This window comes from Oncorhynchus gorbuscha, linkage group LG03, assembly GCF_021184085.1.
Source record: "Oncorhynchus gorbuscha isolate QuinsamMale2020 ecotype Even-year linkage group LG03, OgorEven_v1.0, whole genome shotgun sequence".
Taxonomy (NCBI): Eukaryota; Metazoa; Chordata; class Actinopteri; order Salmoniformes; family Salmonidae; genus Oncorhynchus; species Oncorhynchus gorbuscha.
The window spans coordinates 82,362,522-82,389,326 of NC_060175.1; the positions used below are offsets into that span (position 1 = coordinate 82,362,522).

General features: G+C 44.2%; 1 protein-coding gene across 1 annotated transcript in view; it reads right to left on the bottom strand.

Moving 5' to 3' along the window:
* LOC124032048 (metabotropic glutamate receptor 4-like) overlaps nt 1–26,805 on the bottom strand; it is a 316,925-nt gene that overhangs the window by 63,842 nt on the left and 226,278 nt on the right. Inside the window, exons 5-7 of the mRNA XM_046344062.1 lie at nt 25,112–25,247; nt 18,354–18,508; nt 17,940–18,080 (exon numbers count right to left, since the gene is read on the bottom strand). Of these exons, the coding sequence (XP_046200018.1) occupies nt 17,940–18,080; nt 18,354–18,508; nt 25,112–25,247 (432 nt within the window). The remainder of the gene's footprint in view (nt 1–17,939; nt 18,081–18,353; nt 18,509–25,111; nt 25,248–26,805) is intronic.

Here is a 26,805-nt window from a genome sequence, read left to right on the forward strand (position 1 = left end):
TCTCACCCAGTGTGATATCGTGTTCTCTCTCCAACCCAACACATACTCAAGAGAGAGAGCTCGGATTGCCTACGTCATATCACTCCTTACTGGTCGGGCTCGGCAGTGGGGCACAGCTATCTGGGAGGCAAGCGCTGAGTGTACTAACAATTATCTGAACTTTAAAGAGGAGATGATAAGGGTTTTTGATCGCTCAGTTTTTGGGAAAGAAGCTTCCTGGTCCCTGTCTTCCCTATGTCAAGGTAATCGATCCATAACGGATTACTCAATAGAGTTTCGCACTCTTGCTGCCTCCAGTAACTGGAACGAGCAGGCGTTGCTCGCTCGTTTTCTGGAGGGACTCCACGCTAAGGTTAAGGATGAGATTCTCTCTCGGGAGGTTCCATCCAGCGTGGATTCTTTGATTGAACTCGCTATTCGCATTGAACGACGGGTAGATCTTCGTCACCGAGCTCATAGAAGAGAGCTCGCGTTAACTGTGTCTCCCTCTCTCCGACACTACCGTCTTTCCCCACTGACTCAGGTGCTGAGCCCATGCAGCTGGGGGTATTCGCATCTCGACTAAGGAGAGGGAACGGAGAATCACCAACCGCCTCTGTCTCTATTGCGGTTCCGCTGGTCATTTTGTCATTTCATGTCCAGTTAAAGGCCAGAGCTCATCAGTAAGCGGAGGGCGACTGATAAGCGCTACTAGACGGTCCTCTCCGTCAAGTACATGTACTACTTTACCGGTCCATCTACGCTGGACCGGATCGGCAGCATCCTGCAGTGCATTAATAGACTCTGGGGCAGAGGGCTGTTTTATGGACGAAGCCTGGGCGCGGGAACATGACATTCCTCTCAGACAGTTAGGGGAGCCCACGGTCATGTTTGCCTTGGATGGTAGTCCTCTCCCCAGTATATTATATGAAACACTACCTTTAACCCTCACTGTATCTGGTAACCATAGTGAGACCATTTCTTTTTTGATTTTTTGTTCACCTTTTACACCTGTTGTTTTGGGTCATCCCTGGCTAGTGTGTCATAATCCTTCTTTTGATTGGTCTAGTGGTTCTGTCCTTTCCTGGAACGTTTCTTGTCATGTGAAGTGTTTAATGTCTGCCATCCCTCCCATTTCTTCTGTCCCCACTTCTCAGGAGGAACCTGGCGATTTGACAGGAGTGCCGGAGGAATATCATGATCTGCGCACGGTCTTCAGTCGGTCCAGAACCAACTCCCTTCCTCCTCACCGGTCGTATGATTGTTGTTCTGATCTCTTTAAGAAGCGTTTTGCATCCGCTCCTATCCTTGTTGCACCTGACGTCACTAAACAGTTTATTGTTGAGGTTGACGCGTCGGGGGTGGGCGTGGGAGCCATTCTGTCCCAGCGCTCCGATACTGACGATGGGGTCCACCCTTGTGCATATTTTTCTGCTTCTGCTCCTGGTCTTGCTGGGTCTCAGTCTGTTCCCTGCCATCGCATCTCTCCTGTTCTTGTTCCTGCCCTTCCTGTGTCTCAGTCTGTCCCTAGTTGTTACTCTCCTGGCCTGTTTGGTCCTGTTTGCTCTAAAGTTTTCAGTTCTCTACCCGTGTCTCATTTTTTTTTTAGAGTAGTACCCTAGTTTCCCTTTTTTTCGTTTTTCCGTTACGGTCCTGAGGAGAGGAGTTGGGTTCTTTCTCGGGACGTGCGGGACCGTTTGATCTATGATTTCCTCCGTTGCCGCCAGTGTTCCTCCTCGAGAGCGTCAGGAGGCGCTCGGTGAGTGGGGGGGTACTGTCATGTTTTGTCATATATTGTCTTGTCATTATGCTTTCCCTTCTGTTCGTTTCCCCTGCTGGTCTTATTAGGTTCGTTCCCTCTTTCTATCCCTCTCTCTCCCCCTCCCTCTCTCACTCTCTCGCTCTCTCTTCTCTCTATCGTTCCGTTCCTGCTCCCAGCTGTTCCTATTCCCCTAATCAATCATTTAGTCTTCCCACACCTGTTCCCGATCCTTTCCCCTGATTAGAGTCCCTATTTCTTCCTTTGTTTTCCGTTCCTGTCCTGTCGGATCCTTGTATGTATTGGTCACCGTGCTGTGTTTGTGTATCGCCCAGTCGTGTCGTGTTTCCCTCAGATGCTGCGTGGTGAGCAGGTGTCTGAGTCTGCTAGGTTCAAGTGCCTTCCCGAGGCTACCTGCTGTTCAAGATCGAGTCTCCAGTCGGTTCTCGTCATTACGAGTGGAAGTTGTGTTTTTTGATTGTATTTTACTTTACTGGATTAAAGACTGTTTTCGCCAAGTCGTTTTTGGGTCCTCATTCACCTGCATAACAACATATTTCGATTTGTTTAACACTTTTGTGGTTACTATATGATTCAATGTGTGTTATTTCATAGTTTTGATCTCTTCACTATTATTCTACAATGTAGAAAATAGTAAAAATAAGGAAAAGCCCTTGAATGAGTCTGTGTTTCCAAACTCTTTACTGGTACTGTATAAATTAATGATGCGTACCCATTGATTCTTGATGAGTATAAAGAATAAATGCCTCATGAACTTAATTCAACTGTAGTACCCCATCAGAACCCGAAATATAAGCTTGTATAACTTCACTGTTGTTGTAAACAAAGTAAATGTAAACAGACCATTAAACATGGTTAAAACTATAATTTTGATATCATGGATGGTCAGTCCTTGCATCCATAGTGTAGTATATAGATTTGAGAGTGGTCGCATTTCAGCAGCCTCTTCCCTCAGCTTTTTACGGAAACTGCGGAGGGGAGAACACTTTATTGATGTTTCAATTAAGGATTGCCGCTTTAATCACCTTATAATAGTGTAATAGTGATTATATGGTGCAATCTACTTTTGTGCCATTAATATCAAGCAAAACTTGATGTCGAGAACTAAATTCTAGAATTGCAAACAAAAATAATGAAAATGAAAGCAAAACATAAACCCAAAACAGAACATTGCAAGGATTCTTTTAAAGCAAGATTTTTTTTTTTTTAAATGGATGCAAAAAAATGGGTTTATTTTATTTTATGATAATGCAATTAAATGAAAAACTCTCCCTCTTTCCTGCAATTTTCCATATCTTAGGTTATGTTACCCTGACATTTTCTTTGGCTGCCTTTTTTTCCAGTTGCAAGTTTTGGCACATTCATTCCTGCCACACGGCACTGTGCACCCCACTGCTGTTTTACTTTGGAAGCTAAGCAGGGTGGGTCCTGGTCAGTCACCGGATGGGACACCAGAAGTAGCTGGAAGTGGTGAAAATAATATTGGGTGATTTTTTTAACATGAGGAAAAAACGTGAAAAATTTATTTATGTAAGGATTTCACTTTTTTTAAATTTTACATGAGATTTTGATTTGTTCATGTCACGTATTTTCTTCATTAAAAGTCATGAGTAACCTACACGCTGCATTTCGGTCTGACTTTCTACAAACAACAGACGAAGATCATTACAGAATCACCCACCACGATTCACAGACCGAGCAGCGTGTGAACTGGCAGGATCTGAAGGAGGACGATATGGATTATACTACGTGGGAAGAAATCGACAGGTGGGCGGCCGACCCAGGGCGTGTGCAGGAGCCCGCCTGGGATTCCCTACAGCAATGTGAAGAGGGCTACAGGCGAATCGAATTTACGAAAAAGACACGCCGGGAAAAAACGGAGAGGCGCTGGTTTAAACAGGCAGCGACAGCTGGAGCAGCAAAGGGAGGATGAATTATTTGGAGAATGGACATGGGAAGACGTATTGGATGGTAAAGGTTGTTACACTTGGGAGGAGATATTGGCCGGAAGAGATCGCCTCCCATGGGAACAGGTGGAGGCACTAAGGAGAGCAGAGGCAGCGGGAGATAGGAGCCGACGATATGAGGGAACACGGTTGGCAAGGAAACCGGAAAAACAGCCCAAAAACCTGCGCATACTCCCTGTGCTCACCGTTGGGCTAGAGAGACCGGGCAGGCACCGTGTTATGCTATGGAGCGCACGGTGTTTTCAGTGCGGGAGCATAGCCCGGTGAGGCACATACCAGCTCTTCCTATTGGCCGGGCTAGAGTGGGCATCGAGCCAGGGAAGCTTGGGCAGGCTCGGTGCTCTAGAGCTCCAGTGCGCCTGCACGGTCCGGTCTATCCAGAGCCACCTCTACACACCAGTCCTCCGGTAGCAGCTCCCCGCACCAGGCTTCCTGTGCGTGTCCTCGCGCCAGTACCACCAGTTCCAGCACCACGCACCAGGCCTCCAGTGCGCCTCGCCTGTTTAGCGCAGCCAGAGCTTTTCTCCTCTCCTGCGCTGCCGGAATCTCCTGTCTGTCCAGCGCCACCAGTGCTCCCAGTCGGCCCAGCGCGTCCAGTGCGCATCGCCTGTTCAGCACAGCCAGTGCTTTTCTCCCCTCCTGTGCTATCGGAGTCTCCCGCCTGTTTAGCGCAGCCAGAGCCTTTCTCCACTCCTGTGCTGCCGGAGTCTCCTGTCTGTCCAGCGCCACCAGTGCTCCCAGTCGGCCCAGCGCGTCCAGTGCGCCTCGCCTGTTCAGCGCAGCCAGAGCCTTTCTCCTCTCCTGCACTGCCGGAGTCTCCTGTCTGCCCAGCGCCACCAGTCGGCCCAGCGTCACCAGTCTGCCAGGATCCGCCAGAAGTGCCAGTCTGCCAGGATCCGCCAGAAGTGCCAGTCTGCCAAGATCTTCTAGATCGGCCAGACAACCTGAATCATCCAGGTCCACCAGCCAGCCAGGATTTACCGGAGCCTACTACCTGCCTGAGCTTCCTCTCAGTACTGAGCTTCCTCTCAGTACTAGGCTCCCTCTCAGTACTAGGCTCCCTCTCTGTACTGGGCTTCCCCTCAGTACCGGGCTTCCCCTCAGTACCGGGCTTCCCCTCAGTACCGGGCTTCCCCTCAGTACCGGGCTTCCCCTCAGTACCGGGCTTCCCCTCAGTACCAGGCTGCTTCGGTCCCGGGCTGCCCCTCTGTCCCGGGCTGCCCCTCTGTCCCGAGCTGCCCCTCTGTCCCGAGCTGCCCCTCTGTCCCGAGCTGCCCCTCTGTCCCGAGCTGCCCCTCTGTCCCGAGCTGCCCCTCGGTCCCGAGCTGCCCCTCAGTTATGTGGGGATCAGGGTGAGGACTATTAGGCCATGGTCGGCGGAGAAGGTGGATTATCCTAGGACGCGAAGGGGAGGAACTAGGACATTTATGGAGTGGGGTCCACGTCCCGAGCCAAAACCGCCACCATGGACAGACGCCCACCCGGACCCTCCCTATGCTCTTGAGGTGCGTCCCGGAGTCCGCACCTTAGGGGGGGGTTCTGTCACGCCTTGGTCATTGTATCTTGTGTTTTTGTTATATGTTTGGGTAGGCCAGGGTGTGACATGGGTTTATATGTTGTATTTCGTATTGGGGTTTGTATTAATTAGGAGTGTTTATTAGTAGGGGTGTGTCTAGTTAGGCTTGGCTGCCTGAGGCGATTCCTAATTGGAGTCAGCTGATTCTCGTTGTCTCGGATTGGGAACCGTATTTAGGCAGCTTGAGTGCGCGTTGTATTTCGTGGGTGATTGTACCTGTCTTAGTGTTAGTCACCAGATAGGCTGTATTAGTTTCATTCGTTTGTTGTTTTCTTCTTCCGTTATTTCATGTACCGTATTTTCTTCATTAAAAGTCATGAGTAACCTACACGCTGCATTCCGGTCTGACTTTCTACAAACAACAGACGAAGATCATTACAGTTCATGTGTGTTCCCACGTGTCCAAAAACCACAGGTGTTTTTTTTACACATTATTTTTCATGTTTTTGTTCTAATTGTAAGGGACAAGTGTTTTGTTTATTAAAATGTTTACATTTACTGCTCTCATATAAATATAATTTTCACTAAGAGCCTTCTCAAGTTGCTCTGGACCTCCTTATTTCTGACTGTGGCAGTCTTGGCAAGATATTGCCTGTGATTTTCAAAATCAGCTTAATAATCAAAGAGCAATTTCCGTTAATCTAGTTTAAGGACTCCCGTCCAGCTAGTACTTCTATTCGGATGGCGAGACACTTGCTCTTGCTGTCTGAAAATTCCACTCCATTATCAATGTGTGGAATTAAAGTACTTATTGGCTTATTTTGGTCCTGTGTAGCTCAGTTGGTAGAGCATGGCGCTTGTAACGCCAGGGTAGTGGGTTCGATCCCCGGGACCACCCATACGTAGAATGTATGCACACATGACTGTAAGTCGCTTTGGATAAAGCGTCTGCTAAATGGCATATATTATATTATTATTATTATGACCTATCTGCCATTCTCACGATCTGACCATGGACACATTGAGCAATATAGGGACCTACAGGTTGAGGTAGTTGTCACCTACAACGTAAACATAGGCCCTGGGCCAGAAGGTACAAGCAATGAAATTTGGTCTGAGACCAGTGGTTGGATCTGAATTATACATCCAGACTCTGGGGATTAGGCCTTTCAGTCTGGAGTCACCATCCTAATGGAATGAGAGGAAAGGTACTAAAACATAACATGATAGTATAAGTACCTCCAGCTGAGGTGCACTTGTAAGTGGTTGATACTGTATATGTGACTCATAATTATCCTTCTTTTGTTTTGTTGTTCATTCCACATACAATCCACCAATACTACAATCCTAAACTTCTGGGGGGGGGGGGGGTACACTTAGGTATCAGTCTCCATAACTACCCGTCCCTGGAGTTTCTTATGAAATTAAATGGAATGCTTTACAGTCCCAACTTCCTCGGTTGCATATTTACAGTAACATCAGCAGTTAGCGTTAGCAGGGGGGTTGATTTGTAAACATCTATTTAGCAGTAAATCACAAGAGAATACTCCTTGTTCCCACTTCCTTCAAATTCGATGATTGGGCAAGCTCTCATTTAAGATTTTAATTCAAATTATTATGTTGTCTATTAGAGCAAATCAATCATTTTACAGAGGTCCAGCACAATCATATTGCAAAACGTGCCCCTGAAACATTATAGAGAGAGAGAGAGAGAGAGTGAGTGAGAGAGAGAGAGAAGAGCATCTGCTAAATGATGTAAATGTAAATATAACTATTTCCTGTAGAAAATTACAGTGCTCCTGGGGCCACTCACTGCAGGAAAACAAATCTGCAGCAATTTAGCTCAAGAGCTGCCACCATGACAACTGATGAAAGGTATGGGTAAACACTAAGTGAATACTATCCTCTCTTGAAATTTAGGAGGATAGTCTGTTTGAGAGCATCCCTAAGACATTGTCATGTGCAGAAACCCTTACAGTTGAGTCTTGGATTAATTGACTAATGTTGTGATAATACTAATGCACTTTCATTATTATTCTCCTGGATTTCTTCAGGCCCCCTGTGACATGTTGGAGCCAAGACGGGAAATCTCATTCATGATGAATAAATATTGCATAATTGTTAAGCTCCTCAACATTTTGCTAAATGAGCTAAAATAAACAAAGAGCTTACATTTGTTCTCTTCCTTTATACAATTTAGAAAACTAATCACCATGAATTTGAATTGTAAATTAGGTACTCACATGTTGATGATGTATGTGGTATGTTGTGGTTCTGGGAGTGTGCTATATGTACAGTATTGTGAGTGGTGGTCTTGAGTGCATGACTCTATCCTTCTGAAACCTGCTTAATAGCAAAAAATCTAATGGGAAGTAGCATTGACGCACTCCATACAGAAGTGGTCTTATGAAGCGAATGATAAGCTACCAGACTGTTTCACAGACTGGAATATGTTCCGGGATTCATCTGATTGTAGAGTTTATCACATCAGTCACCAGCTCAATTAATAAGTGCATCGATGACGGATTACAGGTGGCATTCTCACTGAGCGGCCTATTTCAAGGACGGGACACTAATCCTGATGCTTATAAGAAAACACGCTACGACCTCCGACGAGCCATCAAATAGTCAAAAAGTCAATAGAGGACTAAGATCGAATCATACTATGCTGGCTTTGATGCTCGTCGGATGTGACTGGGCTTGCAAACTATCACAGATTACAAAGAGAAACCCAGTCACGTGCTGCCCAATGACACAAGCCTTCCAGATGAGCTAAATGCCTTTTATTCTCTCTTCAAGGAAAGCAACTGAACCATGCATGAGAGCACCAGATGTTCCAGAGGTTTGTGTGATCTCGCTAACTGTAGCCAATGTAAGACCTTTAAAAAAGGTTAACATTCACAAGGCTGCAGGGCCAGATGGATAATTTTTTATTTAACCTTCACTTCACAGGCAAGTCAGATAAGAACAAAATCTTATTTACAATGACGGCCTAAGAACAGTGGGTTAACTGCCTTGTTCAGGGGCAGAATGGCAGATGTTTACATTGGCAGCTCAGGGATTCAATCTAGCAACCTTTCGGACACTCTAACTACTAGGCTACATGCCGTCCTGGATTACCAGTACTCGTACTCAGAGCTGACATTTTAAACCACTCTCTGACCCATTTCGTAATACCTACATGTCTAAATGACCATCTCCCCGTAACACTCACATCTGTAGCCATGAAATGCTTCAAAAAGGTTCACATCAACACCATCATCCCAGAAACCCTGGACCCACTCCAACAACCACAGTCAGAGGCTGGCACTAAGACAGCATTGAATGAGCTATATTCCGCCATAAGCAAACAAGGAAACGCTTACCCAGAGGCAGCGCTCCTAGTAGCTGGAGACTTTAATGCAGGGAAACTTAAATCAGTTTTACCAAATTTCTATCAGCATGTTAAATGTGCAACCAGAGGAAAAAAAATTCTGGACCACCTGTAATCCACACACAAAGATGCATACAAAGCTCTCCCTCGCCCTCCATTTGGCAAAACTGACCATAATTCTATCTTTCTGATTCCTGCTTACAAGCAAAAATTAAATCAGGAGGCACCAGTGACTAGAGCAATAAAAAAGTGGTCAGATGAAGCAGATGCTACAGGACTACATGACTGATTTGCTATCACAGACTGGAACATGTTCCGGGATTCTTCCGAAGACATTGAGGAATACACCACATCAGTCACTGGCTTCATCAATAAGTGCATCGATGAAGTCGTCCCCACAGTGACCGTACGTACATAACCCAACCAGAAGCCATGAATTACAGGCAACATCCGCACTGAACTAAAGGCTAGAGCTGCCACTTTCAAGGAGAGGGACACTAACCCAGAAGGTTATAAGAAAGCCAGCTGTGCTCTACGATGAACCATCAAACAGGCAAAGCGTCAATAGAGGGCTAAGATCAAATCGTACTACAGCAGCTCTGACGCTCGTCGGATGTGGCAGAGCTTGCAAACTATTACAGACCATAAAGGGAAGCACAGCCGAGAGCTGCCCAGTTACACGAGCCTACCAGACGAGCTAAACTACTTCTATGCTCGCATTGTGGCAAATAACATTGAAACATGCATGAGAGCACCAGCTGTTCTGGAAGACTGTGTGATCACGCTCTCCGCAGCCGATGGGAATAAGACCTTTTTAAACAGGTCAACATTCACAAGGCCGCAGGGCCAGAAGGACTACCAGAACGTGTACTGGGAGCATGCACTGACCAACTGGCAGGTGTCTTCACTGACATTTTCAACCTCTCCCTATTCAAGTCTGTAATACCAACATGTTTTAAGCAGACCACCATAGTGCATGTGCCCAAGAACACTAAGGTAACCTGTATAAATAACTACCGACCCATAGCACACTTGTCTTTAGCCATGAAGTGCTTTGAAAGGCTGGTCATGGCTCACATAAACACCATTATCCCAGAAACCCTAGATGGACTCCAATTTGCATACCACCCCAACAGATCCACAGATGATGCAATCTCTATTGCACTTCACACTGCTAATTCACACCTGGACAAATGGAACACCTACGTGAGAATGCTATTCATTGACCACAGCTCAGCATTCAACACCATAGTGCCCTCAAAGTTCATCAATAAACAAAGGACCCTGGGACTAAACACCTTCCGCTGTAACTGGATCCTTACGGGCCGCCACAGGTGGTAAGGGTAGGAAATAACACATCCGCCAAGCTGATTCTCAACACAGGGGCCCCTCAGTGGTGCGTGCTCAGTCCCCACCAAAAACACAAGTCAGCCTATAGGGAAGAGATCAGAGACCTGGCCGTGTGGTGCCAGGACAACAACCTCTCCCTCAAAGTGATCAAGACACAGGAGATGATTGTGGACGACAGGAAAAAGCGGACCGAGCACGCCCCCATTCTCATCGATGGAGCTGCAGTGGAGCAGGTTGACAGCTTCAAGTTCCTTGGTGTCCACATCACCAACAAACTAACATGGTCCAAGCACAGCAAGACAGTCGTGAAGAGGGGATGACAAAAACTATTCCCCCTCGGGAGACTTAAAAGATTTGGCATGGGTCCACAGATCTTCAAAACGTTCTACTGCTGCACCTTCGAGAGCAGCCTGACTGGTTGCATCACTGCCTGGTATGGGAACTGGTCGGCCTCCGACCGCAAGGCACTACAGGAGGGCACACGGCAAACGGTAACGTAACGCCAAGTCTGGGTCCAAGAGGCTTCTAAACAGCTTCTACCCCAAGCCATAAGTCTCCTGAACACCCAATCAAGTGGATACACAGACTATTTGCATTGCCCCCCTCCCCCTCTTTTACACTGCTACTACTCTTTGTCGTTATCATCTATACATATTCACTTTAATAACTCTACCTACAGTTGAAGTGGGAAGTTTCCATACACTTAGGTTGGAGTCATTAAAACTATTTTTTTAACAGCTCCACAAATTTCTTCTTAACAAACTATAGTTTTGGCAAGTCGGTTAGGACATCTACTTTGTGCATGACACAAGTACTTTTTCCAACAATTGTTTACAGACAGATTATTTCACTTGTAATTTACTGTATCACAATTCCAGTGGATCAGAAATTTACATACACTAAGTTGACTGTGCCTTTTAACAGCTTGGCCAAGTATGTCATGGCTTTAGAAGCTTCTGATAGGCTAATTGACATTAATTGAGTCAATTGGAGGTGTACCTGTGAATGTATTTCAAGGCCTATCTTCAAACTCAGTGCCTCTTTGCTTGACATCATGGGAAAATAAAAACAAATCAGCCAAAGATTGTAGACATCCACAAGTCTGGTTCATCCTTGGGAGCAATTTCCAAACGCCTGAAGGTACAACGTTCATCTGTACAAACAAGAGAACGCTAGTATAAACACCATGGGACCACACAGCCGTCACACCGCTCAGGAAGGAGACGCGTTCTGTCTCCTAGAGATTAACATACTTTGGTGCGAAAAGTGCAAGTCAATCCCAGAACAACAGCAAAGGACCTTGTGAAGATGCTGGAGGAAACAGGTACAAAAGTATCTATATCCACAGTAAAACGAGTCCTATGTCGACATAACCTGAAAGGCCGATCAGCAAGGAAGAAGCCACTGCTCCAAAACCGCCATAAAAAAGCCAGACTACAGTTTCCAACTGCACATGGGGACAAAGATCATACTTTTGGAGAAAGTTCCTCTGGTCTGATGAGACAAAAATGGAACGGTTTGGCCATAATGACCATCATTATGTTTGGAGGAAAAAGGGGGAGGCTTGCAAGCCGAAGAACACCATACCAACCGTGAAGCACGGGGGTGGCAGCATCATGTTGTGGGGGTGCTTTGCTGCAGGTGGGTCTGGTGCACTTCACAAAATAGATGGCATCATGAGGGGGAACATTTTGTGGATATATTGAAGCAACATCTCAAGACATCAGTCAGGAAGTTAAAGCTTGGTCGCAAATGGGTCTTCCAAATGGAAAATGACCCCAAGCATACTTCCAAAGTTGTGGCAAAATGGCTTAAGGACAACGGAGTGGCCATCACAAAGCCCTGACCTCAATCCTATAGAAAATGTGTGGGCAGAACTGAAAAAGCGTGTGCGAGCAAGGAGGCCTACAAACCTGACTGTTACACCAGCCCTGTCAAGAGGAATGGGCCAAACTTCACCCAACTTATTGAGGGAAGCTTGTGGAAGGCACCCCAAAACGTTTGACCCACGTTAAACAATTTAAAGGCAATGCTACCAAATACTAATTGACTGTATGTAAACTTCTGACCCACTGGGAATGTAATGAAAGAACTAAAAGCTGAAATAAGTCATTCTCTCTACTATTAAGTGGTGATCCTAACTGACTTAAGATAGGGAATTTTTAGGATTAAATGTCAGGAATTGTGAAAAACTGAGTTTAAATGTAGTTGGCTAAGGTGTATGTAAACGTCCAACTTCAACATGCACATATTACCTCATCTAACCGGTGCCCCCACACATTGACTCTGTACCGGTACCTCCCCGTATATAGTCTCGCTATTGTTATTTTACTGCTGCTCTTTAATCACTTGTTACTTTTATTTCTTATTTTTATCCATATTTTTTAAAACTGCATTGTGGGTTAGGGGCTTGTAAGTAAGCATTTCACTGTCAGGTGAAATATACCTGTTGTATTAGACGCATGCGACCAATTTTATTTTATTTTATTTGAATTTGAATACAGATGCACAGATGGCACAATCTCTATTGCACTCCACACTGCCCTCTCCCACCTGGACAAAAGTAACACCTATATGAGAATGCTGTTCATTGACTATAGCTCAGTGTTCAACAGCATAGTTTCCTCCAGGACCCTGGAACTGATCACCTCCCTCTGCAACAGGATTCTGGACTTCCTGACAGGCCACCCCATGATGTTGAGGGTAGGCCAAAACACATCCACCACGCTGGTCACTCAACACGGGGGGCCCCTTAGGGATGCATGCTTAGTCCCCTCCTGTACTCCCTGTTCACAAACGACTGTATGGCCATGCACTACTCCAACCCCATCATTCAGTTAGCTGTCGACACAACAGTGGATGGCCTGATCACAGACTACGATAAGACAGCCTATAGGGAGAAAGTCAGTGACCTGGTAGTGTTTTGCCAGGCCAACAACCACTCCCTCAATGTCAGCATAACAAAGGAGCTGATCGTGGACTACAGGAAATGGAGGGCCCAGCATGCCCCCATCCACGTCGACATGGCTGTGGTTGAGCGTGTCGAAAGCTTCAAGTTCCTCTGTGTCCACATCACTAAGGAATTATCATGGTCCACACACACCAACACAGTCACGAAGAAGGCACGGCAACAGCACTTTCCCCTCAGAAGGCTGAAAAGTTTTGGCATGGGCCCTCAGATAGGCATCCTCAAAAGGTTCTAAAGCTGCACCATTGAGAGCATCTTGACTGGCTGCATAACCTCTTGGCATGGAAAATGCTTGGTATCTGACCGCAAGGCGCTACAGAGGGTAGTGCATACAGCCCAGTACATCACTGGAGCCGAGCTCCATGCCATCCAGGACCTCTATACCAGGCGCAAAGCCACGCATGTCATAGACTGGTCTCACTGTTACAGTGCACCAAGATTGGAACCAACAGTACCCTGAAAAGCTTCTACCCCCAAGAGACTGCTAAATAGTTAAATAGTTAACCAAATAGCTACCCAGACTATCTGCATTTAATCATCCCAAACACTGCTGTTACTGTTTATTATATATCCTGTTGCCTATAGTCACCTACCCCTACCTATGTGCATACTGTTTTTCCATCAATGACCTCGTACCCCGACACATCGACTCGGTACTGGTACACCATGTATATAGGCAAGTTATTGTTACTCATTGTGTATTTATACTTTGTGATATTATTTGTCTATTTTTCTATCTGTAGGGTTGGGAAGTCTACACCTGTTGTTTTTTATTTATTTTATTTTTTATCTTTATTTAACCAGGCAAGTCAGTTAAGAACAAATTCTTATTTTCAATGACGGCCTAGGAACAGTGGGTTAACTGCCTGTTCAGGGGCAGAACAACCGATTTGTACCTTGTCAGCTCAGGGGTTTGAACTTGCAACCTTACTAGTCCAACGCTCTAACCACTAGTCTACCCTGCCGACGAAGCATGTGACAAATACAATTACATTTCATTTTAACAGGGAAGACATATTGATACCTTGGTCTCTTTTACAAATGTGCCCTGTATATACAACATAAATATACACATTATGTATATGTATATGTATATTAAAATACAAAAACACAGTCATGAGAATATTACAAATCACCCAGAAAAACAGTTACATTCCTCCACAATTACGTCCCCAAACAATACTTTAAATTGTCTGAACGGCACCTGAAAATCAAATTAAATGTATTGATGGGAGGATAATATTTACTGTTAATGCAATTAGGCAAGGGTCTTCAACCTTTTCTTGCCCAGGGACCCTGGCAACCGGCAACACAGAGGCCCCCATCATACGTTAGGAAAAAAACATATTTTTTTATGTCTTGTCTTATCATCAGGTGAATGATAATGGCAAGAAGAATTAATCAACATTTTAAAAGTAATACATTGAATACATCATTTTAAATCATTTTGATCTCCCCACATTGTTATTGGAAGAGGAAGTAAACATTTTCTTTAATAGCAGCTGTTTAGCTGGTTAAAATGTTAGCCATGTGTTGGCAAAAAATGTATGTTAAAGTCAAGAAAGCTTAACAGCAGGCAGCTGGTGCAAATGGGGATGACCATGTAACAAGTTATTTGCAGTCTTCAATGTCTCAAACATACTCGAGACCCATTGCCTTCAACTAGCGGTGGATACTCTGCCACCAATCGACCCATCAGCACATCAGTCCATTCAGCAGTCCGCCCAGGTCAGCGATGCCCGTTTATCACTCCTGGATAAATATGATGGAACCCCATCTAAATGCCGTGGCTTCCTACTCCAGTACTCCTCTATTTTGTGCACCAGATGGGAGCCCCCACCCCCGAGAGGTCCAAGGTTGCCACGGTTACTTCTCTGCTGACTGGGCAGGTGTTGGAGTGAGCTACAGCCGTCTGGGAGAGAGGAGAGGAGGAGCTGGCTTCGTATGAGGGGTTCATGGGTCTGTTCAGAGGTATCTTCAATCATCCACCAGAGGGCAGAGGGGGGGGTGAGCGCCTACTCCAACTACGGCAGGATGACCAGACCGCTGCAGAGTACTAGCTCACCTTCAGGACAGTAGCCACATCCAGCGGATGGAATGAGCCGCCGCTCCGTACACTATTCCGAAGAGGACTGCATGAGGAGGTCCAAACGGAACTGGCATGTGATGACGACAACCTCAACTTGGACGCACTCATCTCGATGGCCATCCGTTTGGATAACCTACTTTGGGAGCGTCAGTACCCAAATCGCTTCTCTCCCTCCCTCAGTGAACACTGTGTCAGAGCCTGAACCTATAGAGGTAGGGGTCACACACGTCCCTGCGGCGGAGCAACGCAGACAAAGACAGCTGGGGCTCTGTCTCTATTGTGGTCAAGGGAGGCACCAGCTTCAGCAGTGTCCAGTAAGTCCCAACTCGTGATCCACAAGAGCTGAGAGACAGTCACGTGATCTTCCACCTCCTGGGACAGGTGTGAGTATCCGATCTTCATCATTTTCTGTCAAGCCCTTTTCATTGTCGATCACACTAGCTGGCTGTCTCTCATGTACTGTTTCTACATCATAGTGGATTCCGGTGCCGCAGGGAACTTTATTGACCAGATCCTTACCTCCTCTCTGAACATCCCCTTATACTCGCTCTCCTCTTAGTTTTCCAGTTCAAGCTCTTGCTAATTGGCCACTGGAAACCGGAACCATCACACACATCACCGTGGAGTTCATTCATCAGAAAAACATTCCCTTCTTCATCACTAGTGCACCAGCTCACAAGATCACCCTTGGAATCCCATGGCTTCAACGCCATAACCCCACCATCATATCATAGATGGGAATCACGGACTTGTCACCAAGTGCCGGAAGACCTGTTTTCAAGTTCCCTCTCGATTTGGAGCTCCTGTGTTCTGGGACATAGATGCGGACATTCACCAGGCTCTGGAGAGAGAACTCTGTACCCACTAATTGTCCTCCTGAGTGCATATACGTTCCCACAGGGATAAGGGAGCGGCTGTTGACCTGGGCACACACAGCTGTCGTCGCTCGACATCCTGCGATCACCGTTCTATTCAATCGCTCTCCGAAAAGTATTGCTGGACCACCTTGATGCATGGCGTTATTCGCTATGTCAACTCCTGTTCTGTGTGTGCCCAAACTAAATCTCCGCCGGGAACACTCCAGCAGAGAAAATCCTTCCCCTTCCCGTGCCTCAGCGTCCCTGGTCTCATCGTTTCATTGATTTTGTCACTGATCTCCCCTCCTCTGATGGCTTCACTAGCATTTTGGTGGTTGTGGATAGATTCTCCAAATCCTGTCATTTTATCCCTACTGCTCTTCAGATTGCTGCGGCACTGTTCCAGCAGGTCTTCCAGTATTATGGCCTTCCAGAGGACATCGTCTCCGACCTTGGCCCACAATTCACGTCACGGGTATGGAGAGCTTTCACGTAGAAGCTCAGGGTCATTGTCAGCCTCACTTCTGGGTATAGGCCTCAGTTCATTGGGCAGGTGAAGAGGATGAACCCCTGATGAACCCTTGATTACATATATCTGTCACTCCCTTAGTTCCATTCCCCAGGCAGTATTGACTATGTGTTTCATGTCTAGACGCAACTCCTGTCTTGTATCGTTCCATGTTCATTATATTGTTAAACTCACCACCTGCTTCTCGACTCTGAGCGTCTCCGTTATAGCGATATTCATAATATCACTAGCAAAAACTACCAGGTTGAATACCCATCAAATACTGGGTTGAATAACCATACATTAAGTTATCAAATTCAGGTCTTACATCAGGTTGTCACACAAGCTCTACAGTAGTTCCCGCCTCATAAATGAACTAAGGTAAGTATTTTTTTTGGAACATGGATCTGAACACAATTAATGACTCAGGCAATGTTTCTCAAACCACCCTGGATTCACTTTGATCACATAGAACTGAACCTGTAGAAAAGTGGAGACAACACATCTTCTGTTTTAATACACTGTCTTCACAGCAAATAGTTCTCGGGCCCCTGATTTATAGCATTGTGATATAATGGCATTAGGCAATGGCTGCGAGAAAACCCATCCTGGTAACTATCATAGCAAGCTGATGAAAGCATGAAACATTAACGCATAGGAAGGAATCAATCATCAGCACATCACAATCCAACCAATACAAGAATCAGTCCAGTCTGGACTGATTAGAAACCTGCAGATTGTGTTGTCTGTACAGGGAAATGAAAGACAGTCAGGCTTGGAGTGCCCACTGATTTTAATGACCTGGGAGCTTGTCTCTAATATGCTGATTGGATTTGCTATTGATTATGTTTTCAACTTGTGTAATGGCCCAGTTTCTGTGATTGCTATTGTACTGCAGTGCAGATTGAACTTGGCGACGGGGAGTCATGGGAACATTTAATCATGTCTAATGGAACAAGAGAATCATACCCTTTACTCAAACACATTGCATTTCCCCAAAATGTACCATAGCTCATACCTCAGTAGCCTACATCTCTGCAAATACATAACGCTGTTGGAGAAGGGTTATAAATGTATATTTCAAGTACAAATACATGTTAAGAACTGTAATGAAACCATTCTATTTTGTTGTTTTTTGCACTTTCCAAAACACATTCCACATTTATGTAGTCACACTCCAGCGCAATATAGTTCCTGTCTCTTCTATTCTGCTTAATTGAACCCATTAAATGGTGTGACCCTGTATTTGTGTATTCAGCAAGCACTGCATTACACAGTCTCTTGTGAAGTGATATTTGACTAATCAAAGTTCCTGGCAGAGTTTGGAACTTACCACAGAAAGTGTATATAGCCCTGCAATCTGGGAATACATATTGGGCTCCATGTTTCTCACCCCTGCATACAAAATAACCATAGTATTTAAAGTAGATGTAATGGCACATCATCCAAGACATGTCAGAATACTACAACTAGTGATTGCATCTGTGAGTTCATAAACAATCAGAGTGTGTGTGGGACTAGGTTATGGTAAACAAGGAAATTCTATTCTTACTTGTGCACTTTTTGATGCCGGATCCTTTCTTCAGAGCATGTCGACTGAGTTTGCACTGAAAGTTGTTTTCCCAGAACTCTGCAAACCAAATATTCCTTCTGTTGTTGTCCAAAGTTCTGCTGATAAAGTAGCGATCAAACCCTAGAGAGATCAATGAGAGGCACAGTTGGATTTAGAACCACCTGCTGAACTACTGCAGAGATGTGTATTGGATTTTCTGATGACTTTATCAACAAGTTTTTTTCAGCACTATACCTCCACATAGTACTACTTTCATCTTGGATTTCATTGTCGAAGACAACAAAAAATAGATACAAATGTCATCCTCACATCACCAGTACTGCCAACTGTCGTGTGTCATTTAAATTTGACAATAAAGAATATAGAACGTCATATTCTGTATAACATCAGTACCTCGGATGGACTGCCGTTTAGGTAGGATGGTAACAGCACCTTCTGCCATCTCCTCCTGGTTGAGTATGGGGGAGATCTTAGACCCCCAGCTGTCTGAACCCACCCATATGAAATGTCCTGTCTGGTTGTCCTTCTTAGCTGCTTGAAGAAGCCGCCTGTAGGAGGGGCAAAGAGAGAATACAGTACAATTCTTGCCAATTATATACATGATTCACCTACTCATGGGGCTGGATGATTAGGTAAATACGATGTGTTGGTACAGCCAAACTACACATTGCGTGGATTGATCCTAGGACCAGCACAATGCACTAAAGAAGAACCCTGTTTGAACACTGTCCCCCCCCCCCCACCTGTGACAGAGTGCCCCCTCTGGTGGTGTGTACATGGTGCAGGCTCGCGAACACCTATCCCTCTCTTCCTGTGCTGCCACATTACTCCAGGGTTGGTCCCTGGTTATAGAGCTAATTAAGAAGCAACCAAGATGAGCCAACCAGCGTTCCCTGCTGTTCCACCAGGCTCTGTATTGATCACTCCTTCCGCTGCCTCTATGACCACAGTACTGGAAACACAGCCACTACAACAGGACCGTAGTACTGGAAACACAGTCAATACAACAGGACCACAGTACTGGAAACACAGCCACTACAACAGGACCACAGTACTGGAAACACAGTCACTACAACAGGACCACAGTACTGGAAACACAGTCACTACAACAGGACCTCAGTACTGGAAACACAGTCACTACAACAGGACCACAGTACTGGAAACACAGTCACTACAACAGGACCACAGTACTGGAAACATAGTCGCTGCAACAGGACCACAGTACTGGAAATACAGTTGCTACAACAGGACCACAGTACTGGAAACACAGTCACTACAACAGGACCACAGTACTGGAAATACAGTTGCTACAACAGGACCACAGTACTGGAAACACAGTCACTACAACAGGACCACAGTACTGGAAATACAGTTGCTACAACAGGACCACAGTACTGGAAACACAGTCACTACAACAGGATCACAGTACTGGAAACACAGTTGCTACAACAGGACCACAGTACTGGAAACACAGTCGCTACAACAGTACCTCAGTACTGGAAACACAGTCGCTGCAACAGCCAGGTACAATAACAATACAGTGTATCTCGAGTCACTCTGCCACCCCTTTGGCTCACCAGTTAACCCAGAATGAAGTGACAGAGTAATGCATGTTTGAGTTATAATGACCTTTCACCTCTCACTGAATAAACATGGTTTATTCTGAGCCCCAGCTTTCCCATATAGCTCTACAGGATAAAATGCTTGTCACGAAACCTACAGTATACTAGTATCATGTCATATGCTCCTTTTTGGCCCCCCCTTGAGGTCATTTACAGAACAATCTTGTTAATCACATACAGTAAATACCAGGTGTTCTCATCATGGTGTGGGTTATTTAGTGAGGAAAGGTTGGCATGACTACAAGGTTTATGTTTAGGACAAAATGCCTTCTGCTAGCCTGAGTGCTGTAAACTCAGAATGTATATTAAAAAAGATATACAAATTGGCTGCCAACTCACATTGACTGGGTTCAAGGGTACAGCAGGCATGCTGGGCAGAAATCACCCTGGCTTTTGTAATTACTGTATATCCAGACCCATTATCAGGCTCGGATAAGTCAATGAGCATTTTGTGTCACTGGCCTACACACAATACCCCATAATGTCAAAGTGGAATTATATTTTTAGAAATGTTTACAAATGAATAAAAAATGAATAGCTGAAATGTCTCGAGTCAATAAGTATTCAACGCCTGTGTTAAATCATTTAAGGAGTAAAATTGTGCTTAACAAGTCACATAATAAGTTAGATGGATTCACTCTATGTGCAATAATAGTGTTTAGCGTTATTTTTTAATAACTACCTCATCTCTGTACCCAGCACATACAATTATCTGTAAGGTCCCTCAGATGAGCAGTGAATGTAACTTTATATCCTGAAAACAAAGTGTTATCTTTGGGACAAATCCAACAAAACACATCACTGAGTACCACTTTCCACATTTTCAAGCGTGATGTTGGCTGCATCGTGTTATGGGTACTGAATGCTTGTCGTCAGCAAGGACTAGGGAGTTTTTTAGGATAAATAGAAACGTAATAGAGCTAAGCACAGGTGAAAAAGTGCACAACCATCTGATGGTCTCAAAAAAGAGGTGTCAATTATAGTTGCAACTGCCCCGGCGTTCCGGTAAGATAACGTAAATGACCAGTAGGAGACAGGAATACAATCCACACTTTATTACCACACTGAACAGACAGGCGCACACACGCACACACCAATAGGAAGAGGAATGGTCAAAGTTGCACTAAAGATGAGTCAGGGAGTCGCATTGTCAATGTGGAAGGGAAGACGCATTGTCAATGTGGAAGGGTGCAAATCTGAGTTGATGTAAAGGACAGGAGCTTACAGAGGTTGTCTTAACCTGTCCTCCTCCTGGAAACAACTAAATAGTTGAGAGGCAGAGTGGGGTTCTGCTGCTTCCAGGCTAGGTCACAGATTGGTTGATCAGGTCAGCGGACTCTGTTCCCTTAACAACCTGGTCCCTAAAACACACTGTAGGTCTGAATTGGCTTCCGCCACTGGACAATAGGGTCAGGCTGAGGCAGGGGGATGGTAAACCCTGCTACAGCTGAAATGTCACACAGAGTTTGTCTATATGTCCAAGTCAGAGAGAGGGTTCAGTGATGGTTTAATCATTTAAGGTATAGGGTTTTATACAACAGGCAAAATCCTATAGGAAAACCTGGTTCAGTCTGCTTTCCAACAAGCACTGGAAGACAAATTCACCTTTCAGCAGGACAATCACCTAAAACACAAGGCCAAATATACACTGGAGTTGCTTACCATGACAACACTGAATGTTCCTGAGTGGCCTAGTTACAGTTTTGACTTAATTCGGTGATTAACAACCAACTTGACAGAGCAAGAGCAAATATTGTACAGTCCAGGTGTGCAAAGCTCTTAGACTCACAGCTGTAATCACTGCCAAAGGTGATTGTAACATGTATTGACTCAGGGGCTTGAATACCTATCTAGATATATTAGTGTTTTATTTTTCATAAATGTTTTACAAACGTTAGAATTTTTCTTCCACTTTGACATTACAGAGTATTCTGTGTAGATGGCTGACAACAAATTACAATTAAATCCATTTTAATCCCAGATTGTACACAACAAAATATGGGCAGTGAATTGTTTCCAAAGGCACTGTATAAAGGCACTGTATAACAGCTATTTTCTACAGATGTTTAATGTTGAGAAAAAGCTAAAAAAGGAAAGTTATTTAAAGGTAACTTTAATTATGGTAAAACTTTGCTTTTGGATACTCACATTGATTTATTTGTGCTACTTGACTCAGCAAACCTGATTTGTCTTTAAAAAAAGCCTATTACCTGTTACTGCATAGAGCGTCAATATCCCTGTATCTGGTGTTAACGTGTGTATGTTGAAAGTCTTTGGTTTTGTCAGCCAATGTTGACCATGGTCTTAAATGTTGACACATCAACGTGTCTTGCCTCTGAGGGCAGATACTCTTTTTGCAACATATCAATTCTAGTCACCAAGCTCTAAGAATACGTTTGCATTATTTGTTACATATGCAAGTACAAATTGAATTTTAAAGTGATTTCTATATTCTTGAATATACTGTAAATAGTTTAAAATTGTCAATACATTCTCTCTCAGTCTCTCTCTGTCTCTCTGTCGGTCTCTCTCTCTTGCTCTCTCTCTCTCCCCCTCAACAAAAGTCCTGTGTTCATATTTACATACACTCTCAGAAAAAAAGGATTAATCGGATTTCCCCATAGAAGAAACCTTTTGGGTTCCATCTCAAACCCTCTGTGTAAAGCGTTCTACATGGAACTCAATGGATCTACCTGGAATCAAAAAGGGTTATTTAAAGGGTTCTGGTATGGGGACAGCCAAAGAACCCTTTTAGATTCTAGATAGCACCTTTTTTTCCTAAGAGTGTACGATAAACCACTGTTGCACCATATAAATGTAGAGGACAAACCATACATTACGTTATTCATGTACTGTACGCGGAGTGTACAAAACATTAGGAATACCTGCTCTTTCCATGACATAAACTGACCAGGTGAATCCAGGTGAATGCTGTGATCAATCCCTTATTGTTGTCACCTGTGAAATCCACTTCAATCAGTGTAGATGAAGGGGAGGATACAGGTTAAAGAAGACAATTTAGACATGGATTGTGTATGTGTGCCATTCAGTGGCCATTCAGAGGGTGAATCGGTGCCTTTGAATGGGGTATGCCAGGCACACCGGTTTGAGTATGTCAAGAACTGCAATGATGCTGGGGGTTTTCAAGCTCAACAGTTTCCTGCATGAAACAATAATTTGTAAAAAATATTTAACCTTTATTTAACTAGGCAAGTCAGTTAAGAACAAATTCTTATTTACAATTACGGCCTACCCCTAACCCAAACAACACTGGGCCCATTGTGTGCTGCCCTATTGGACTCCCAATCACGGCCGATTGTGATACAGCCTGGAATAAAACCAGGGTCTGTAGTGAAGCCTATACCACTGAGATGCAGTGCCTTAGACCGTTGCGCCACTCAGGTCCACTACCCAAAGGACATCCAGCCAACTTGACACAACTGCGGGAAACATTGGAGTCAACATGGGCCAACATCCATGTGGAATGCTTACGACATCTTGCCCCGACAAATTGAGGCTGTTCTGATGGCAAAAGGGGGTGCAGCTCAATATTAGGAAGCTGTTCCTAATGTTTTGTACATTCAGTGTATATTCTATGCTTTGGTAGTAGTAGGTACTGTAGGTTTTGAATGTGCTGTGAAACATCATGGAACCCACACACATCACCAGCTGTTGCCCCAAGACACTGATCAGGACGATCCTCAGTCCTCAGGAAAAAAAGTTTTTAACACTGCAGGGGAATGGAGGAAATTGGAAATTGATTGGTAATTGCTGTAAATTAGAAAACCTGTATTAGTCCAAAGCTTGGACATATCTACTCATTCAAGGGTTTTTCTTTATTTTACTATTTTCTACAATGTACATTTTTAAATAATAGTGAAGACATCAAAACTATGAAATAACACATGGAATCATGTAGTAACCCAAAAAGTATTTGATGACAGCTTTGCACACTCTTGGCATTCTCTCAACTAGCTTCACCTGGAATGCTTTTCCAACAGTCTTGAAGGAGTTCCCACATATGCTGAGCACTTGTTGGCTGCTATTCCCTCACTCTGCAGTCCAACTCATCCCAAACCATCTCAATTGGGTTGACGTTGGGTGATTGTGGAGGCCAGATCATCTGATGCAGCACTCCATCTCTCTCCTTGGTCAAATAGCCCTTACACAGCCTGTTTTGGGTCTTTGTCCTGTTGAAAAACTAATGATAGTCCCACTAAGCGCAAACCAGATGGGATGGCGTATCGCAGCAGAATGCTGTGGTAGCCATGGTGGTTAAGTGTGCCATGAGTTCTAAATCATTCACAGACAGTCACCAGCAAAGAACCCCCACAACAGTCACACCTCCTCCTCCATGCTTTACGGTGGGAACCACACATGTGGAGATCATCTGTTCACCTACTCCCCGTCTTATAAAGACATAGCGGTTGGAACCAAAAATGTCCACCTGTCTGTTGTCCATTGCTCGTGTTTTTTGGCCCAAGCAATTCTCTTATAATTATTGGTGTCCTTGTAGTGGTTTCTTTGCAGCAATTTGACCATGAAGGCCTGATTGACACAGTCTCCTCTGAAGAGTTGATTTTGAGATTGAACATTTACTTGGGCTGCAATCTGAGGTGCAGTTAACTCTAATGAATGTATCCTCTGCAGCAGAGGTAACTGTTGGTCATCCTTTCCTGGGGCGGTCCTCATGAGAGCCAGTTTTATCATCGCACTCAATGGTTTTTGCGACTGCACTTGAAGAAACTTTAACATTTCTGGAGATTTCCCGGATTGACTGACCTTAATGGGTTAAAGTCATGATGAACTGTTGTTTCTCTTTGTTTATTTGAGATGTTCTTGCCATAATATGGACTTGGTATATATCTTTTCTTTTCTATATCACACCTACCTTGTCACAACACAACTGATTGGCTCAAACGCATTAAGATGGAAAGAAATTCCACAAATTCACTTTTAAATGGCACACCTGTTAATTGAAATGCATTCCATGTGACTTCCTCATGAAGCTGGTTGAGAGAATGCCAAGAGTGTGCAAAACTGTAATCAAACCAAAGGGTGGCTACTTTGAAGAAACTCAAATATAAAATATGTTTTGTATTTGTTTAACACATTTTTGGTTACTACATGATCCCATATGTGTTATTTCATAGTTTTGACGTTTTCACTATTCTAAAATGTAGAAAATAGTAAAAAATTAAGAAAAACCCTTGAATGATTAGATAAGAAGAACATATTATCAAAATGGCACATATCCCGTTCACTGTTGACATCTAATGAAAATAATGCTGATATAGCTTGCTGAAAATGGTGTATTTCATTTTAGGGATGTTCAATCATGGTGGGGAGGACAATATACTAATGTACAACCATTTATACCGCAGTGCATCCCCATCTAAACCAATGGACAAACATGCTGAATGTTGCGTCATGAAACAGAAACTCAGATAAATTCAGATACTATGTTGGCATCATTTAGTATGTTAGTTTAATCATTTTTTCATTCCTGTAACAGTCAACTTCACTAACCTAATGTCATCTTCATTGGCAAAGAGAATAACAACCCGTGCATTGGGGTTCTCTGACAGTCTGCGGATGATCTTGTCAAACTCTCCAGGCTTAGGTTCTCGTGGTATCTTCACTGACTGAGAGATGCACACACCTCCTGCAATCAAGGGACAGAGGAACATGTAAGGATTATTATAGACAGAGGAAAATAGACATGGATAAATTACACTAGCTGATCTGCTGATCTGTCTAGGCTGTCTCTAAAACAGAGTATAAATAAAGTTTATAATCAGTACCTGGGGACCTTTTATCAGGGTACACCATCTCTGATGTAGTTTGGACTATTGTTAGGGAACACCTGTCGGGCATCAGCACCAGAAATAACTATATTGGTAAACTAGCACAGGGCATCTGCATATAGCTACAGTAAACTATCTAAATGCAGGTTCATCATTCTTAGAATCACCCTCTTTCTTAGTTCTCTGTATCAACTGAAAGTAGGCCAAAGCCAAGTATAGTTTTTTTCACTCGCCTAAACCAACAACACTAATCCTATTCATATCTTCAGGACTTTTTATGGATGACTGGATGCAAGATACAAATTGTGCTGGTGTAATATTTCACAGCATGATGAACGCAAGGTATTAACAAAATATTGTCATGTACCACAAGGGGCATAACTGAGACATGGAAAACCATAGATTCAGTTTATGGGAGTGCCAATGAGATTGGGGAAATCGTGTAGCAATTCGTAACAAACCTACACTCGTAATTGAACATTTGCGAATAGTTTAAATGTTTCTCTCCATAGATGTATTTTTGTTCAACGGTTCAACGGAAGTAATCACATGACTCATAAAACTGTTTAGTTGGCAGTCAAAAATTGACAGTTACTCTGACATGTCATCAACAAAAATGACATGATCAAAACTCCAAAATAACCCACCAATACATCACATGGAAACCAGTGCTATTTCATTTCAATTCAATCAATCAAATCCATGTAACCAGTGGTGTAGTGGAGGGTGAACTCAAGTAGAGTAAACTCCGTTTACCCATTTTTTTGTTGTTGGCGGAAAAATGCAAGTTTAGGGAGTGTTCCTTTACTCGGCGCGACTGGCAATCAACGTTTACCCACCAATTGTTTTTACCACTACATCACTGCACGTGACCTAATCCCATTCTGACCATTCCTAATCTGTTGTGTTAGACTCTGACACACACGACACACTTACACAATTCCCCAAAGAGAGCAGCAAACTAAACCTTCCCGTGCCATGAGGCATTGGTATCCAGCAGCAGAAAGAAAGTGAGGAAGCTCCAGCATACGTCCATTGGATAGCAAACAAGCCAAGGCTTTCTAATTCTCAGAGAAACATTTCAGGAGAATTGTTTTGTCGTCCTGCCAAAATGCCACAGAGTCTATGGGCATGCTAATGAACTGTGCAATCAATGCAGGAATAATACCCTCTGGTTCAGTGAATAGCTGCCAGGGCAGCACAATGGATCAGAAAACAAAGCAGCGGCGCCCCAACTCTGATACTAATAGGTTGTGAAAGTGGAAGAAATAAAAACAGCAAAGACCATTAGATGGACAACAATGGGCGTGATGACAGTCTAGCTTAAAGGTGCAAAGGGCCACTTCCGGTTGAGATCCTTCGAGCTAAGGCATTAGTCAATGGCATGCAACAACACACTGATGTTATTGTACTCCC